The following is a 15273-nucleotide window of genomic DNA, read 5'->3' on the forward strand; positions in this document are numbered from 1 at the left end:
ACTCCCAGCTAATCATTTAGTGATGTTTCTATGCAAACTGATGCACATTTCAGAAAGCAGAGTCAGCCAGTCCCTGGAGTAATTGGGGGTCTAGGGACTCACTCAGAGACCCAACAGCAAAATCATTCTCCCGACCCGGGGACTGGAACCAGCAATGGCCCAATTACAGGCGGTGACAGATTAATCATGAGGCGTCCGATAGCCATTATCTGTAGCAAAACAGGAGCAGGAATACCCCCCCTTAATTAAACTCATTTTACATTCACGTTGAATGTGATCTCCTTCCAATCATGCTTCCAGCCTGGTCTGAGTGTTCAGGGACCAGAGCCCAAGGTCTGTTTGATTTTATTCACTTAGCAGATGCCGGCCTTCTGGCAGAAGCTTCCGGCTGCTCCAGCCATCGTTTTCAGGTCTCAGTCAAAGACGGCATGTCCTCACGGTGCCGCTCAGTGTTCCGGAGATCCTGCGCGGTGTAACGGCTGAGTGGCCTGCTCCGCGGCGCTGAGCGAGAAACCCATCTGTTTCCTTTGTTTTTCTTCCCCTCCCTGTTAGATCTTCCCGAGCCTGAAGGTCTGAAGTTCAAGTCCATAAGGGAGACGTCTGTGGAAGTCCAGTGGGATCCCCTGGACATTGCTTTTGATGGCTGGAATCTCATTTTCAGGAACACGGTGAGTCTGTCCTTCTCCTGCAGCAGGACCCAGACAAAGGGCACGACAGGGACCATTGAAAGCAGCCGCTAATGTGGAAAGCATGCGGTGCTGCTGGCTGGGTATGGGCCGTGGCTGCGGGGGAAATCCCCAGGGCGAACCCCCAGGGCGGCTTTGTCTTTCTGGGGCCCCACTTAAAAACTGACCTTATCCCATCCCCCTCACTCCCCCAGAGCAATGACTGCTCGTGACCAACAGGGGGCCAGACCTTAAGGGGCTCAAGCAAACGTGTCATTGACCCTCAGCACTGAATAACTTTAACTTATGTGCAGAATTACAGTAGATATACAGTGGCTTCTTTGCTGTGACTTTTGGGTAATGTAGTTCTCAATATCAGTTACTGGTGCACTACCTTTGAATTATCCACCCACAAGTTACACAAATCAAAGCATGCTACGATGTCTGGCCCTATGGCAGGCTCCACTGCTCCAGGGAGTATGTGGTCTGCGAGGGGCCATCAGGAAACGTCTGGCGGAGACTCTGTAGGAGAAAGCTTCCCTGAGCTGGCACGGAAATAATATATAGCGCATGAACATGGAGCTGGGCGCTGAGGTTAGTGGGAAGCTGCTTTCTGGAAGCTTCTGGCAGCTGTCCTGGTGGCCATAAAGGGCTGGAGTCCTCATTGTTTCCCCGCCGTGTTCTTTGAAGACATTGTGAATGCTTAGATACTTCTAGCCAAAGGAACCATTTCAGCCACACGCAATAGAGCGTTTATGGGTTTTAATTCTCTCCCTCTCTTTGTACCTCTCTGACCGCTCTTGTGTGAAGCTTCCTGAGCTAAGACACACATGGCTGTGCCCGATCAAATCTATAAATGCCACATTATGATATTTTAATGGCTTACCGCACTGAAGGATGACTGTTCTAGCAGATATTCATGTCGGGGAAATCGCTGGCATGGAGCCGTCCGAGAAACAGCCGGCTTGCGTGTGGCTGTGAATTTTGCCCTCACCTGGACACTTCAGCGGTCATTATTTTTTAATGGCAATTTATCTAGCACTAAAGAAAACAGCAGAAGTGTTAATGAAGTCAAATGCATGCAGCTCTCCTCTGGGAGCGGCTGCCAATGGAGAGCTTCTGTCTACAGTAACTTAGGAAGCCTTTGCTTATGAGCACAGCTTTGCTCAAAATATTCAAGGTTTTTCGCTTTGTAGCGGCAATCACCTGGAGACTAAGAAAACCATGGGAATTTCTGATTTTTTTTTTAAATTGCAGACACCAGCACCCTGATATATAATAGCTATAATGCTCTACAGTGCCCTACAGAGCTCCTGTACAGACAAAATATATATATGCCACGCACAGCAGCATTTCTGAAAAGCAATTCCCTACATAAGCTTCTTTAAGTGTTAATAAAAGTTCATACTTTCAGCACCGTTCCTCTGAGTACGGGGGGGTGCACAAGACATTGTGGTCTCCCAGCTCCAGGCCCATGGGTTTGCCTCCACCCTTGAGTCTCTGTGTGTTTCTCCTTGTGTTTGTGTGGGTTTGGTCACACAGCTCATGTTTCCGTGCCTTCTTGGTCAGGCTCTGGGCCTGTCCTGACCCCGCACAGAGGGGACCGTGGGGTATTAGTTTTAAATCACTTGGTGCTTCTCTCCTGCTCTCTGCCACCACAAAACACACAGAGGTTTTACGGCTCACCCCCCACCATTCCGCTGTCTGTTGCTTTGTTGTTTACCGGGCCTGAGTTTAACAAAGCTGACAACAGCTAAGGCTCGACTAATCAAGCAGACTCAAGTATCGATGGAAGCATTCAGGCACAAAATATATTTAAATGCATTCTGAGCTATTGATTCACTTTCTGCATCAGGCCTGAATCACAGTAAATGAACAGCAATTAAATTAGTTATTTTTAGCTCGCGGTCATTCATCTGGTAATTATAAAGGAGTCTGGGAAAAGCTTAGGGGCCAGTGCAGCGCCAAGTCCAGTGCTGATGAGCGGATCTTCGCTCTCAGAGTGCTGTGTAGACGTGTTCTGGATTTTGCTGCTGCTCTCTTGCAGAAGGAGGAAGGCGAGGAGATTCTGAACACGCTTGGGCGGCCGGACACCAGCTTTGAGCAGTCTGGCCTGGCCCCCGGGCAGGAGTACGAGGTCAGACTGCACGTGGTGAAGAACAAGACTCAGGGGCCTGCAGCCAGCAAGAATGTCTTCACAAGTACGGAGAGACCCCGCTGGGCTTACCCGTCTTGGGCTTTTCTCCACAATCCTGGTAGCATCACTGCAGAGGGAAGCTAATGAGGCCAGTAGTTGGGGAACCTGACATTGCAACCTGAGAAAAAACCCTTTCAGTCCTAAAAGCGTCTGCCTGACGTACCGTCCAGCTGGGTTTGTAACCTGAAGTAACCTCGAGTAAAATACCCAGTAGCGTACAGTAAATGAGTAAAATGGCAACTTCCTTCAGATAAAAGCTGCTAAACAACTAAGTAATATATTTCCAGGGTCGGCAACTTTGGTCAGCTGACTGGAGTGAGATCTTCAGTTTGAGATTTGCATGTATATAACAGTTTTATTACCTTGTAAATAGTCTGTAGGGTTTGCAAACTACCCCAATGCTTTCAATGTAGCTAATTTTATGTTTACGATGGAATAACATAGATCTGCCGTAATATTCCTTGCAAAAGTGTGAGACTTTGAAAGTGGGAGTGTCACGTCATGCGTGAGGGCGGGCTGCGTGAAATTTTTGTGCCACTCTTCAGCTACCCAAAGACACTAACAATGTTTAAGGACACAGAGCACATTGTAAGTGTAATAATGCATCACCGCCTGTAGAGAGTGACTTTCATTTGTCGATGGTAATACCTAAAAAGCTGTGCTGGGATTTCTTCGCTATGCAGAAACAAAGGAATATGTGTTCCTTTTGTTTGCAGCATAGAGGCTTTTAGGTGGGTTTTAATAGCCTGGTTAAACTCTGAGGAATGAGGAACTCTTGCAAAGGCTGTAGCTCTAGATCGGACTTCTGGATTTAGCTTTCACACCTGCAGAGGAAATCCGTTAAAAATCAGTGAAGTGCTTTCCCTAGCCTGCTGGCAGACAGCGTGAGGTCCCACCTACCGAGTCGCTGGGCGGCTGGGAGAGCGCAGTTTGTAGCAGCGAGGGGATTAGCCGTCGGTGTGGCGGAGATGAGATCCCTGCTGTTCCTCTTTACTCTTTTAAAGACCCAGAGGATGTGTTCACCCCCAGGGGGACTGTGGAGGGTTCCAGTTCATCAAAAAGCTGGGATTGGCTGCAGCACAGTTTCTTATCTGGTGGCTTCAGAAGTTGTGCTTAACCGGCTCAGCGTATCACTGGGTGCTGATCTGCCTTTTACTGCATAGATAGAATTACTAATCAGAAATAAACTGGAGATGATGACCAAAAACAAATCATTAGCCTGTAAAGAAAGTCTTAGATAATCATAGCAATTAATCTCAAGCATCCTTGAGTGGCTACAATTTGGAAATGCAGAGTGAAAGCAATTCCTTCTATGTCTGACAGTAGGAGACTATAATTAAAATAAATGTCTCTGCATTATTTTCAGCATTTTTAAAGGATATTCTACAAAGAGTTGATCAGCTTTTTATTGGCTCAGCTCTCACTCTGACTTCCTGTCCTGTCTGGTTTGATCGGCCCAGTTCTCACTCTAACTTCCTGTCTTGTCTGTTTTTAATGGTCCAGCTCTCGCTCTGACTTCCTGTCCTGTCTGGTTTGATTGGCCCAGATCTCACTCTGACTTCCTGTCCTGTTTGGTTTGATTGGCCCAGCTCTAGCTCTGACTTCCTGTCCTGTCTGTTTTGATTGGCCCAGCTCTCGTTCTGACTTCCTGTTCTTTTTGGTTTGATTGGCCCAGTTCTCGCTCAGACTTCCTGTCCTGTCTGTTTTGATTGGCCCAGCTCTCGTTCTGACTTTCTGTCCTGTCCGGTTTGATTGGTCCAGCTCTCGTTCTGACTTCCTGTTCTGTCTGGTTTGATTGGCCCAGCTCTCGTTCTGACTTCCTGTCCTGTCTGGTTTGAATGGTCCAGCTCTCATTCTGACTTACTGTCCTGTCTGGTTTGAATGGTCCAGCACTTTCTGACTTACTGTTCTGTCTGGTTTGAATGGTCCAACTCTCACTCTGACTTACTGTTCTGTCCGGTTTGAATGGTCCAGCACTTTCTGACTTCCTGTCCTGTCTGGTTTGATTGGTCCAGCTCTCGTTCTGACTTCCTGTCCTGTCCGGTTTGATTGGCCCAGCTCTCGTTCTGACTTCCTGTCTTGTCTGGTTTGATTGGCCCAGCTCTCGTTCTGACTTCCTGTCCTGTCTGGTTTGAATGGTCCAGCTCTCACTCTGACTTACTGTTCTGTCCAGTTTGAATGGTCCAGCTCTCGCTATGACTTACTGTCCTGCCTGGTTTGATTGGCCTAGATCTTGCTCTGATTTCCTGTCCTGTCCGGTTTGAATGGTCCAGCTCTCATTCTGACTTCCTATACTGCCTGGTTTGAATGGTCCAGCTCTCACTCTGACTTACTGTTCTGTCCAGTTTGAATGGTCCAGCACTTTCTGACTTCCTGTCCTGTCTGGTTTGAATGGCCCAGAGATCGACAGCCCCAGCCAGGTTGAGGTACGTGACGTCACGGATTCCACGGCCCTGATCACCTGGTTCCGCCCACTGGCCCAGGTGGACGGCATCACTGTGTCCTATGGACCCAGCACGGACCTCGAAGACAGACAGACTGTGGAGCTCCCAGCCACGGACAGCCAGTACCACATGGACAACCTGCAACCCGACACCACATACAAAGTGTCCCTGACATCCAGGAAGGGGCAGGCCACCAGTGACCCCACATACGGCACCTTCCTCACAGGTTAGGGAGTGTCTCTGCATTGGCCTGGGAACCGCTTGTCATGGTCACTTCCTGTCATTCAAGTTCAAGCCAATGGGCATTTCTGCTGTTTGCCTCCTTGTGTATAAATGTTGTGTGCTGCACTGTGTGCAGTAACTGGTCTGTATTCTGTCTGTCTCAAAACTCTGCATTACACTACTTAAATATGCAAAAAAAAACAACTAGATTTATTACGTATTGTGGCTCCCACAATTTGCAATAATTTCCTCCAGCCTGGTCATGTAGCAAAGAAGATTATGATTCTGATCATTAAATGTGACAAATGTATAACATCTAACTGTGTCCCTCCAATCACAGCCATGAGAAAATAACAGAAATCATGCAGTTTTTAAAGAGCAGACTTGGAGGGCAGACAGTAAATGAGCCCAAGGACCTGAATGCCCCCCTAAGCTCTCTGTTGGCAGCAGGACAGAGCACAGCGTTTCTCTGTTCCAGACCTGGACGCCCCCCAGGAGTTGCAGACAGTGACCCAGACGGACGAGAGCATCACCCTGGAGTGGAGGAACAGCAGGGCCAGCGTGACAGGCTACCGTGTCAAGTATGGGCCCATCTCCGGGGGGGCGCACGGCGAGGTCATGTCCCACAGCGGACAGCAGGACAAAACCCAGACCACCATCACAGGTGAGGAAACGGTCTTAATCTCCGCATCCACAGGCAGGCCTCACCCAGCGGGTAAGGAGGAGGCCCAGAGACTGCATTTTTATAGGCTCAAAACCCAGAAGGGAGATTGCTCTTGTACCCTTGACTGAGGTACTCAGATTGCTCAGGGTTTTACCCAGCTATATGCAAACTGGGCTTTTCTGTGTATGCTACCCCAACAGCCCGTTGGGTTGCTCATTTACTCAAAGGTTATAAACACTTACACAGCACATCTTCGAAAGGTGTTGAATGGTCACTTTAAAATATGAGTGGACCTTTTCTCTGTCCCTCTCATTTGTCCTCCGGAGGCTGTTCCTTCATGAAAACACATATTATTCCCTTGAGCCCCCCAGACGGCACCTCACTGCCCCCCTCCCTCCGCATCCCATTGCAGTTATTACACATAATGGCCGTCATGCGTGTGGTTTTGTTGATAATGAGTCTACCCTGCATCAGGTATAATTTCACGCTGGGGGTCTCCTGGGTCATACACCCTGTTAATGAAGGCAGTAAATTGTAGGGTTCAGACAAGGGGGGCTCTAATTATGTGTGTGGGGGGGGGTGTGTTGGGGGATAACTGCTACTTAGTGCCTAAGGCACGGTCATGTTCTTGTCAGTGCGCCCCCCTCACTGTACACACAGCCACCTTTGATAAGGCATTTCACACACAATCCCAGCCAAATGGACTGTATGGAGAAACCATCACTGCAGGGGCAATTCTAGGATTTGTTACGGTGGGATGCCATATTTCATACAGAGTGGCCAGCCTTATCATTAGCCAATGAATGTGGAATTGGTGAGTGACAGGCCAGGGGAGTGCTCCGGGGGCCAGTCAGCTTTCAGCTGGCCCCGCCCCTGTATACGGCCCTGCTTGACTGAAATGTGGATGGCTGGTTGAGTAGTGCTGCTGCCTCATTCCTGCATGGTTGCAGGGGGGCCGGAATCCTGCCCCCACTCTGTGTTGCGCGGAGCTTGCATTTTCTCCACCATATCCTGCTGGTTTCTAAAGTCATGCAATTATGTTAACCTCTGTTTCCCTGGCCCACAATTTTATAGATTTTCCTCAGAAACATTGTTATACTTCGGGGGGGGGACTGGGGTTATAGAACATGAATGAATATTTTGCAATTCTGACAGGAAGCAACATTCCATACAAGAACACAGCAGCTCATCTAAAAATGCAAACTACACGAGCCAGTCTGTCACGTGGCAGTGAAAGACACAGCTGTGCCGCCTGCAGCTTTATGGTACAATTCCCAGGAAGGAACTTTCTGTTGTACCCTTGAGCATTGCACATGAGAGAAACAGGTGTCCCTAAGTGATTAAAGAGCTGCCTTTGTCATCGTGCATTGAGCATATATGTGCCTGTCTGTCAGTGTTTCTCTGTTTTTTCCCGGCGGTTCAGGTCTCAGGCCTGGGACGGAGTACGGCATGGGGGTGACGGCGGTAAAAGACGAGCGTGAGAGCCTGCCTGCCACCACCAATGCAGCCACTGGTGAGAGAATGCACTGCTACCATCACCCATGATGTCATCCCTTCTCCATGCCAGAAAATGGTCGCTGGGTCATAAAGGACCTTGGATTCTAGGCGACCACAAATGCACCTTCTTCTCATCAAATCCATTCGGTATTGTTCCACTAATGCCCCCTAGAGGGCGCCTGTGGTTCTCAGTGGTGGGGGTGACGCATCATGTCTGTCAAAATCACTCAAGCCCCATGTGAATGTGACTTTTGTCCATTCATTCTGCACACTTGGTCTGTTTACATCTGCGGCGCCCAACCTTGAAATTCAATTACGCTCGATTCAATTTCAACAAAGATTTTGAAAAAAATTAAAACATCGCAAGCTGTTTTGAGGCAAATTAAAACCAGCCCCGTGCACAGACATAGCGACGGTAGAAGTCCCACAATAACAAAGGTTTTTTTGGGTAAAAAAGACAACAGAGGAGAAGAATTCAAAAGGCGTCTGGTGGATGTATAAAAAATGTCCTGCGGTTATTCAGGCAAATTGGACGGCCAACCACTCTAAAGTAACATTTTATTAGTAAAAAAGAAAACATCTCGAGTGAGCTCAGCCAATGAGGTTCAGCCCTGAGAACCCCCCACCCCAACCTGTTCTAGACATCGACGCCCCCAAGGACCTGGAAGCCAGCGAGGCGACGGAGAACACGCTCACGCTCATCTGGAGAAGACCCATTGCCAAGTTCAGCCTCTACCGGCTGGTCTATATGTCAGCGGATGGCAGGAGGGCGGAGACTGAGCTCCCCGCTGGCATCGTCACGGAGACCCTGAGGGACCTGAGCCCGGGGATGCTGTATACCGTCACGCTAACAGCAGAGAGGGGCGGGAGGAAGAGCCGCCCCGCAACCCTGTCCGCCTCCACAGGTGAGGCCGCAATTCATACAGAGGGACCGGCGTTATAATTAGCCAATGATGTGTTTTAAATTGATGAGTGACAGGGGAGGGGATAGTCTGGTGGCCAATCAGCTTTCAGCTGGGGTCAGTGCCCCCTGTGGTCCCACCCCTGGGATTATCTTGTGTCATTCATTATCTCAAAGTGTACCGTTTTTCAGCCAGACATCTAGGAAATCTAAGTCAAAGCAGAACAGCTAAGCTCAAGCAGCTGCACTAACCTTGCCCGTGTTCGATGGTAAAGGCTTCATCCTGGGTAAGAAACACGTGTTTAACATGTAACAGATGGTTTTTTAATTGGGGGGCTGACCTGTTAGGGCTCTTTGATTGAGTTTTGTGGATGCAACCGGAGCCAAACTCAGAGAAGAACAGAATCCAGCGTTCCTCTGCCCCATGTTTCCCCGTTTCCGCTAAAAGCTTCCATTTTTGTCCCTGGAACATTAGACATTATTTTGTTTCCAATCGAAGCACCAGAGATCTGTTACAGCACTGTGCAGGTACCAGGCACAAGTCCAGACACAACGCACATCCGAGAAGCAGCTAGGATTGCTGAACAGGATGCCACTAACCTGCTTGGTAAACAGGGTAATGGGGGATGAGCTGGCAGTGTAAAATAAATAAAATAAATACCTTTGCCAAATTTTTATCCCACATGGCCAAAAATGCCAGATAAGACCCCCCAAAGACCCATTCATGTCATAATTCTGTTTGTGTGTGATTTTACCAGAGATCCCTTGCAGGGGTTCGAAGTGGGCACATTGTCTCCATCGTTGACGCTCTGTCTAATCCCCACCCCACACACACCCCCTGTTTATCGCGCATCTTCGTCTGTGCAGCTTGCAAAGTTGGCATGTGTCTTTCCGGGTAAAGTGAGTAGTGTACCTCGGGGCAGAAGTGTCCGGGTAAAGTGAGTGGTGTACCTCGGGGCAGAAGTGTCCGGGTAAAGTGAAGTGGTGTACCTCGGGGCAGAAGTGTCCGGGTAAAGTGAGTGGTGTACCTCGGGGCAGAAGTGTCCGGGTAAAGTGAGTGGTGTACCTCGGGGCAGAAGTGTCCGGGTAAAGTGAGTGGTGTACCTCGGGGCAGAAGTGTCCGGGTAAAGTGAGTGGTGTACCTCGGGGCAGAAGTGTCCGGGTAAAGTGAGTGGTGTACCTCGGGGCAGAAGTGTCCGGGTAAAGTGAGTGGTGTACCTCGGGGCAGAAGTGTCCAGGTAAAGTGAGTGGTGTACCTCGGGGCAGAAGTGTCCAGGTAAAGTGAGTAGTGTACCTCGGGGCAGACGTGTCCAGGTAAAGTGAGTAGTGTACCTCGGGACAGAAGTGTCTGGGTAAAGTGAGTAGTGTACCTCGGGGCAGACGTGTCCAGGTAAAGTGAGTGGTGTACCACTCACAGCTATGGTGTGTCTCACAGCTATGGAAGATTCAGCCGGAGACGCTCTGACACAGATTAATTAACCTGACATAGATTCATTAACCTGACAAAGATTAAGTGGTCATCAATAAACATGAAAGAAAACTTGATTCAACATGCATCAGATACATACAGAACATGATACATTTGAATGAGAAAAGGCCTGATTGATCGGCAATTACATACTGCTTAGCTGATGAGATGGAAATAGCAGCAACAGCTATTCCGGGAAATTCAGCGACTGAAAGGGCTGTCCCTGGCCTCTGTATAAATCACAGGCAGTCGGCTAACAGCAAGCAGACATTGCAAAGCCCCATATGCAAGCATTTAAGTCTGGAGATAAGGTGCATTTATCGGCTGGAGAGTAAAGTGAGGAAGAAGTGGCCCAGATCAATGGCTTCCGCAAGAAACCAATGTTCAGACAGTTAGTCTGATTTGTTGGCAATCTCCTTACACCTCATCATGCGTCATGCTGGGTGACACAGTGGGCGATGGGGGGGGGGCTAGCTATACAGCTGCAGAGCTGGGATTTGTGGAGTCTGCATGCCCACCCCCCCATTGTGTTTGCTGGGGTTACTTACAGTTACACCCACTCTCTCCCACACTCCTGGAGGTGGTGGGCATTGGGTCAGCTTGTGATCAGAAGGTTGCTGGTTTAATCCCCAGCATCAGCAGAGTGATGTCAGAGTGATGTCAGAGTGATGTCACTGTCAGGCCACTGAGGTGGAACCATAACCCATAAAATCAATTTTTATGACCTAGCTTTCTGAAAAACAACAAAAACAAAAAATTAAAACATCTGTTAATTAAATTGCCAATGTAGCTGAATTGCCAACCCTAATCTGCGCTGCTGAGCTTCTGTAAGTCACGCCTCCTGAGGCCCCCACCTCCCGGGTCAGCTTGGGGGTCTTTGGCTTCTCTGCGGCAGGACCACAGCCCCCTGAACGCCGGGCTTCATGGGAAGGAGGGAGCATGCTGGTGCCCGTCAGGAAAGACGCATGATAGATGCCTGATTATGACATATTTATATATATATATGAATGTTTATATATGTACATATATAAATATGGATCCACAATATATATATATAAATATGAAATATTTCTTTCCTGCTGTGGTCTCCATGTCTGGGGCAGAAGCAGAAAGAATATTGAGGCAGCGATGGGACTGACGTGGCACTGAAGAAGCCAGCCCGTGCACTGAGGGTCTCCACGTCGGAGAGTCGCTGTCGGGCTCCCCGCATGCCTGTGTCTCCCTCCCCCCCCCACCCCCATCCTGCACTAAAAGTGTGAAAGAATGACCATGTTGGCCTGACACCACTCCGGTGGGGTGGAATCTGCAGGTTCACCTCTTCCTGATTCGCCCTCATTCCCGAAATCTGTCCCGTAAACGTTTCCTGAGATAAGAATCATAGGTTTGCTCAAAAGCAAATCTGGGAGCTTCAGTGCGGAAGGAATTCCAGTTTGGGAGAAAGCTGCAGATTTAATCAGAAGAAAAATCTGTACTTCTGTCACACCGGACGCAGTAAATAACAGCGCGTTATTTGCACTGTGATCTTCCCCTGTTTGCGAGTAACTGTTAGCTCTGCTAGACTGGTGTCAGCAAAGGTCATTTGATTCATCAGTCCCTCCCAGCCTGTCCTCGCCTCTGTTTCCATCCCGCTCTCCTGCTCCATTGTACTTTGGCAGCTGGTAATGCTCGCTGTTCACAGCATCTGCTGACCGCGCGGCAGCCACTGCTGGGCGCCCAGACCGCTGAACGGCAGCCAATCGTGATTCCCGGCTCCCAGCACCTGCCTGGTTCTTTTAGCTCTGAAGTGCACTGCATGCTTCTGCTCTGGCTGGGTAACCAGTGTCTGCGGAAAAAAAAAAAAAAGCGAACAAACGGCTTCTTCAGACCCATTAAGGTGGAGAATGCAAGACACCGCATTCATGGGTCGTGAACTGAGAGCGTTCGGTTGGGAATCTGAGGGTGAGGTTGGGCCACTCGACAGTAGGCTGGGGGTCACTGGGGTTTGCGGTCTGTTTTGGTGAGACACTGATGAGGCCTTCCAAAGCCACCCCCACTGCCTGATTCCTCTGCTCCGTACTCAGATCAGCCTGCTGTAATCTCTAGCAGCTAATAAATAATAGCTACAGTTGAAATATTGCCGGAGTGTCTGACAGCAGAAGCTGCCACATCATATGGCCTATATCACAGATGCTAGGCATGCAGTAGAGAGCTATAGGCTGATGCTATCTTAGGATGAATCCATTCCCCTGTCTGCTGTGTATCCTCATTTACACTCCCAGTGTACGTGTGCGTGTGTGTGTGTGTGTGTGTGTGTGTGCATTGAGCTTAGACAGTGCCATGACACTGCAGAGTCAACACCAAGTTTTATCAAACTGAACGTGAATTTTCAACTAACTAATTAAACGAAGGCCTTGAGTGTTTCTCAGCCATGCTGATCTTAATTATTTAGCATTCAGTGAGTAACCAGGAAAATGCCGCAGAAGCCTGATCTCCCAGCCGGCTCCCCTCCAACTCCTTTAGCATTTTATTGTGTTTACAGATGTGTGTTTATAGTTTTGTTGTTTACAGGTTGACCTTTAGAATAATGAGGGCAGAACCGGGATTGGAAAGGCCGGATGGATTAAGTCAGCACCATCTGCAAGAGCACCAGTGCTGCGCAGGCTGACTCACAGAGCAGCTCTCACGCCGGCACCCTTACGTCTGCTGTGCTGCGCAGGCTGACACACAGAGCAGCTCTCACGCCGGCACCCTTACGTCTGCTGTGCTGCGCAGACTGACACACAGAGCAGCTCTCACGCCGGCACCCTTACGTCTGCTGTGCTGCGCAGGCTGACACACAGAGCAGCTCTCACGCCGGCACCCTTACGTCTGCTGTGCTGCGCAGACTGACACACAGAGCAGCTCTCACGCCGGCACCCTTACGTCTGCTGTGCTGCGCAGGCTGACACACAGAGCAGCTCTCACGCCGGCACCCTTACGTCTGCTGTGCTGCGCAGGCTGACACACAGAGCAGCTCTCACGCCGGCACCCTTACGTCTGCTGTGCTGCGCAGACTGACACACAGAGCAGCTCTCACGCCGGCACCCTTACGTCTGCTGTGCTGCGCAGGCTGACACACAGAGCAGCTCTCACGCCGGCACCCTTACGTCTGCTGTGCTGCGCAGGCTGACACACAGAGCAGCTCTCACGCCGGCACCCTTACGTCTGCTGTGCTGCGCAGGCTGACACACAGAGCAGCTCTCACGCCGGCACCCTTACGTCTGCTGTGCTGCGCAGGCTGACACACAGAGCAGCTCTCACGCCGGCACCCTTACGTCTGCTGTGCTGCGCAGGCTGACACACAGAGCAGCTCTCACGCCGGCACCCTTACGTCTGCTGTGCTGCGCAGGCTGACACACAGAGCAGCTCTCACGCCGGCACCCTTACGTCTGCTGTGCTGCGCAGGCTGACACACAGAGCAGCTCTCACGCTGGCACCCTTATGTGTGCTGTGCTGTGCAGGCTGACACACAGAGCAGCTCTTACTCCATTCTCCTCCACTCCACTCTCCTCTGCTCTCCTCTCCTCTCCTCCACTCTCCTCCCCTCCACTCTGCATTCCTTTGCTCTCCTCCCTTCCCTTCCGCTCTTTGCTGCTCTTTTAACCTTTTGTTTCCTGCTAATTCAAACTGATTTTCTCCATTGTGAAGTTCAGCCATCTTTACTTTGCCAGACATTTGCACTGTTTGGAATTTTCCAGCAACCTCAGTGCAGCTACAAAGCTAAACATTACAGTAACCTAATGTGTCTCCTTCAACAGCTCGACCTCTACTTTTTTTTTTCAAAAGGGTCACTTTGTGCCGCAGTCTCCTCATTTGTCAGATAGTTTTTTCAAAAGATGACACCGCCTCGTTCAACATGAACAGGTTCTTGAAATTCACAAGAGTTCTCTGACACCCGCATTGCCGGTACCAGGAGGTGGGCGATCTTTGAAAAGCAGCTACAGAACCGTGAGATGCCTTCCTTATGTTGTTTGTACAAAATAAGCACCAACCTCAGGCATAGCAGTGGTTTGACAGAAGGTGTGTGAGCTTCAGTCCCCCTGCAACTCCTCTGTCTCCAAGTCTTACCCCCCCCCCCCCACCCCTTGTGTTACACTGGTCTCACTTGGTTCTGATTGTGTCTGACATGTCTGATTGTCACCCAGAGGAGGAGAAGCCGCAGGTGGGCGATCTCACCATCTCAGACGTGTCCTGGGACAGCTTCAATGTGTCCTGGCGGTCGGAGGAGAGAGCCTTGGAAGGCTTCCTGGTGGAAGTGTTGGATTCGGAGGAGGGGGCCACCAATGAAGGCCGGAACCACAGCCTGCCTGCTGAGGCCCGGAGCATAGGCATCACCCAGCTGGTCCCCAGCACCCTGTACACCATCAGCCTGTACGGGAAGTACCGAGGTTCCCTCTTAGATCCGGTCACCACGGTGGCTCTTACAGGTACTCCGGCTTCCTGCTCTCCTCTAGCTCTTTTTGTCTATCTCACCCCCCACCCCCCTCACCAGGAGTGGCACAAATCTGTTGCTACACACACCCACCAAAACACTTCACAACATCGCCATCCATTCTGTCGTTGTACCGGTACGTCTCAAGAAGCCTGCTTCTGTCCTCGTGAAGCCCATTCTGTCCTCGTGAAGCCCATTCTGTCCTCGTGAAGCCTGTTCTGTCCTCGTGAAGCCCATTCTGTCCTCGTGAAGCCTGTTCTGTCTGCCAAAAAAAATACATTAAAAAATTTAACAACAATGTCTCTAACCAGGTCATAATTTCAGGTAAGTGACACTGATGTTGGATTTTTTAAATGTATTTTCCTGACGCTTTAATCACCACAATAAGAATGCCATTCAGTCCCATTATATTTGATAGAAGTCTGACATTTCTAGAGAGATCCCCATGTTTTGTAGATATAACATTTATTACACATAGCAAACACAAAAATGATCGGAGTGCATCTCTGCCTGTGGACATAAAAGGACTGTAATTAAAAACTGCCAGGCTTGCTTGTTGAAAGATTATAGCAGGAAGACTGAAGAGAGAATATTCAGCTAAACTTACTGCAGTCACGGGATTCTCATGGACAAGCCGCTTCGAGAGTTTGGGAAAGTGCGTTTGTTACGTCAGGTAATATACCGACTTTGAGATGAGTGATCCTGAGAGCTAACCTGCTCTGGAGGAGGTTTTCCCTGTAATATGAGTTACCGTGATAATGTATC

General features: G+C 49.6%; 1 protein-coding gene across 1 annotated transcript in view; it reads left to right on the plus strand.

The window, feature by feature from the left end:
• tncb (tenascin Cb) overlaps positions 1-15273 on the plus strand; it is a 48866-nt gene that overhangs the window by 16871 nt on the left and 16722 nt on the right. The window contains exons 5-11 of the mRNA XM_023840736.2: positions 553-668; positions 2713-2866; positions 5263-5532; positions 6007-6192; positions 7616-7705; positions 8331-8594; positions 14222-14503. Of these exons, the coding sequence (XP_023696504.2) occupies positions 553-668; positions 2713-2866; positions 5263-5532; positions 6007-6192; positions 7616-7705; positions 8331-8594; positions 14222-14503 (1362 nt within the window). The remainder of the gene's footprint in view (positions 1-552; positions 669-2712; positions 2867-5262; positions 5533-6006; positions 6193-7615; positions 7706-8330; positions 8595-14221; positions 14504-15273) is intronic.

The sequence above is a fragment of the Paramormyrops kingsleyae genome, chromosome 2, assembly GCF_048594095.1.
Source record: "Paramormyrops kingsleyae isolate MSU_618 chromosome 2, PKINGS_0.4, whole genome shotgun sequence".
Taxonomy (NCBI): domain Eukaryota; kingdom Metazoa; phylum Chordata; class Actinopteri; order Osteoglossiformes; family Mormyridae; genus Paramormyrops; species Paramormyrops kingsleyae.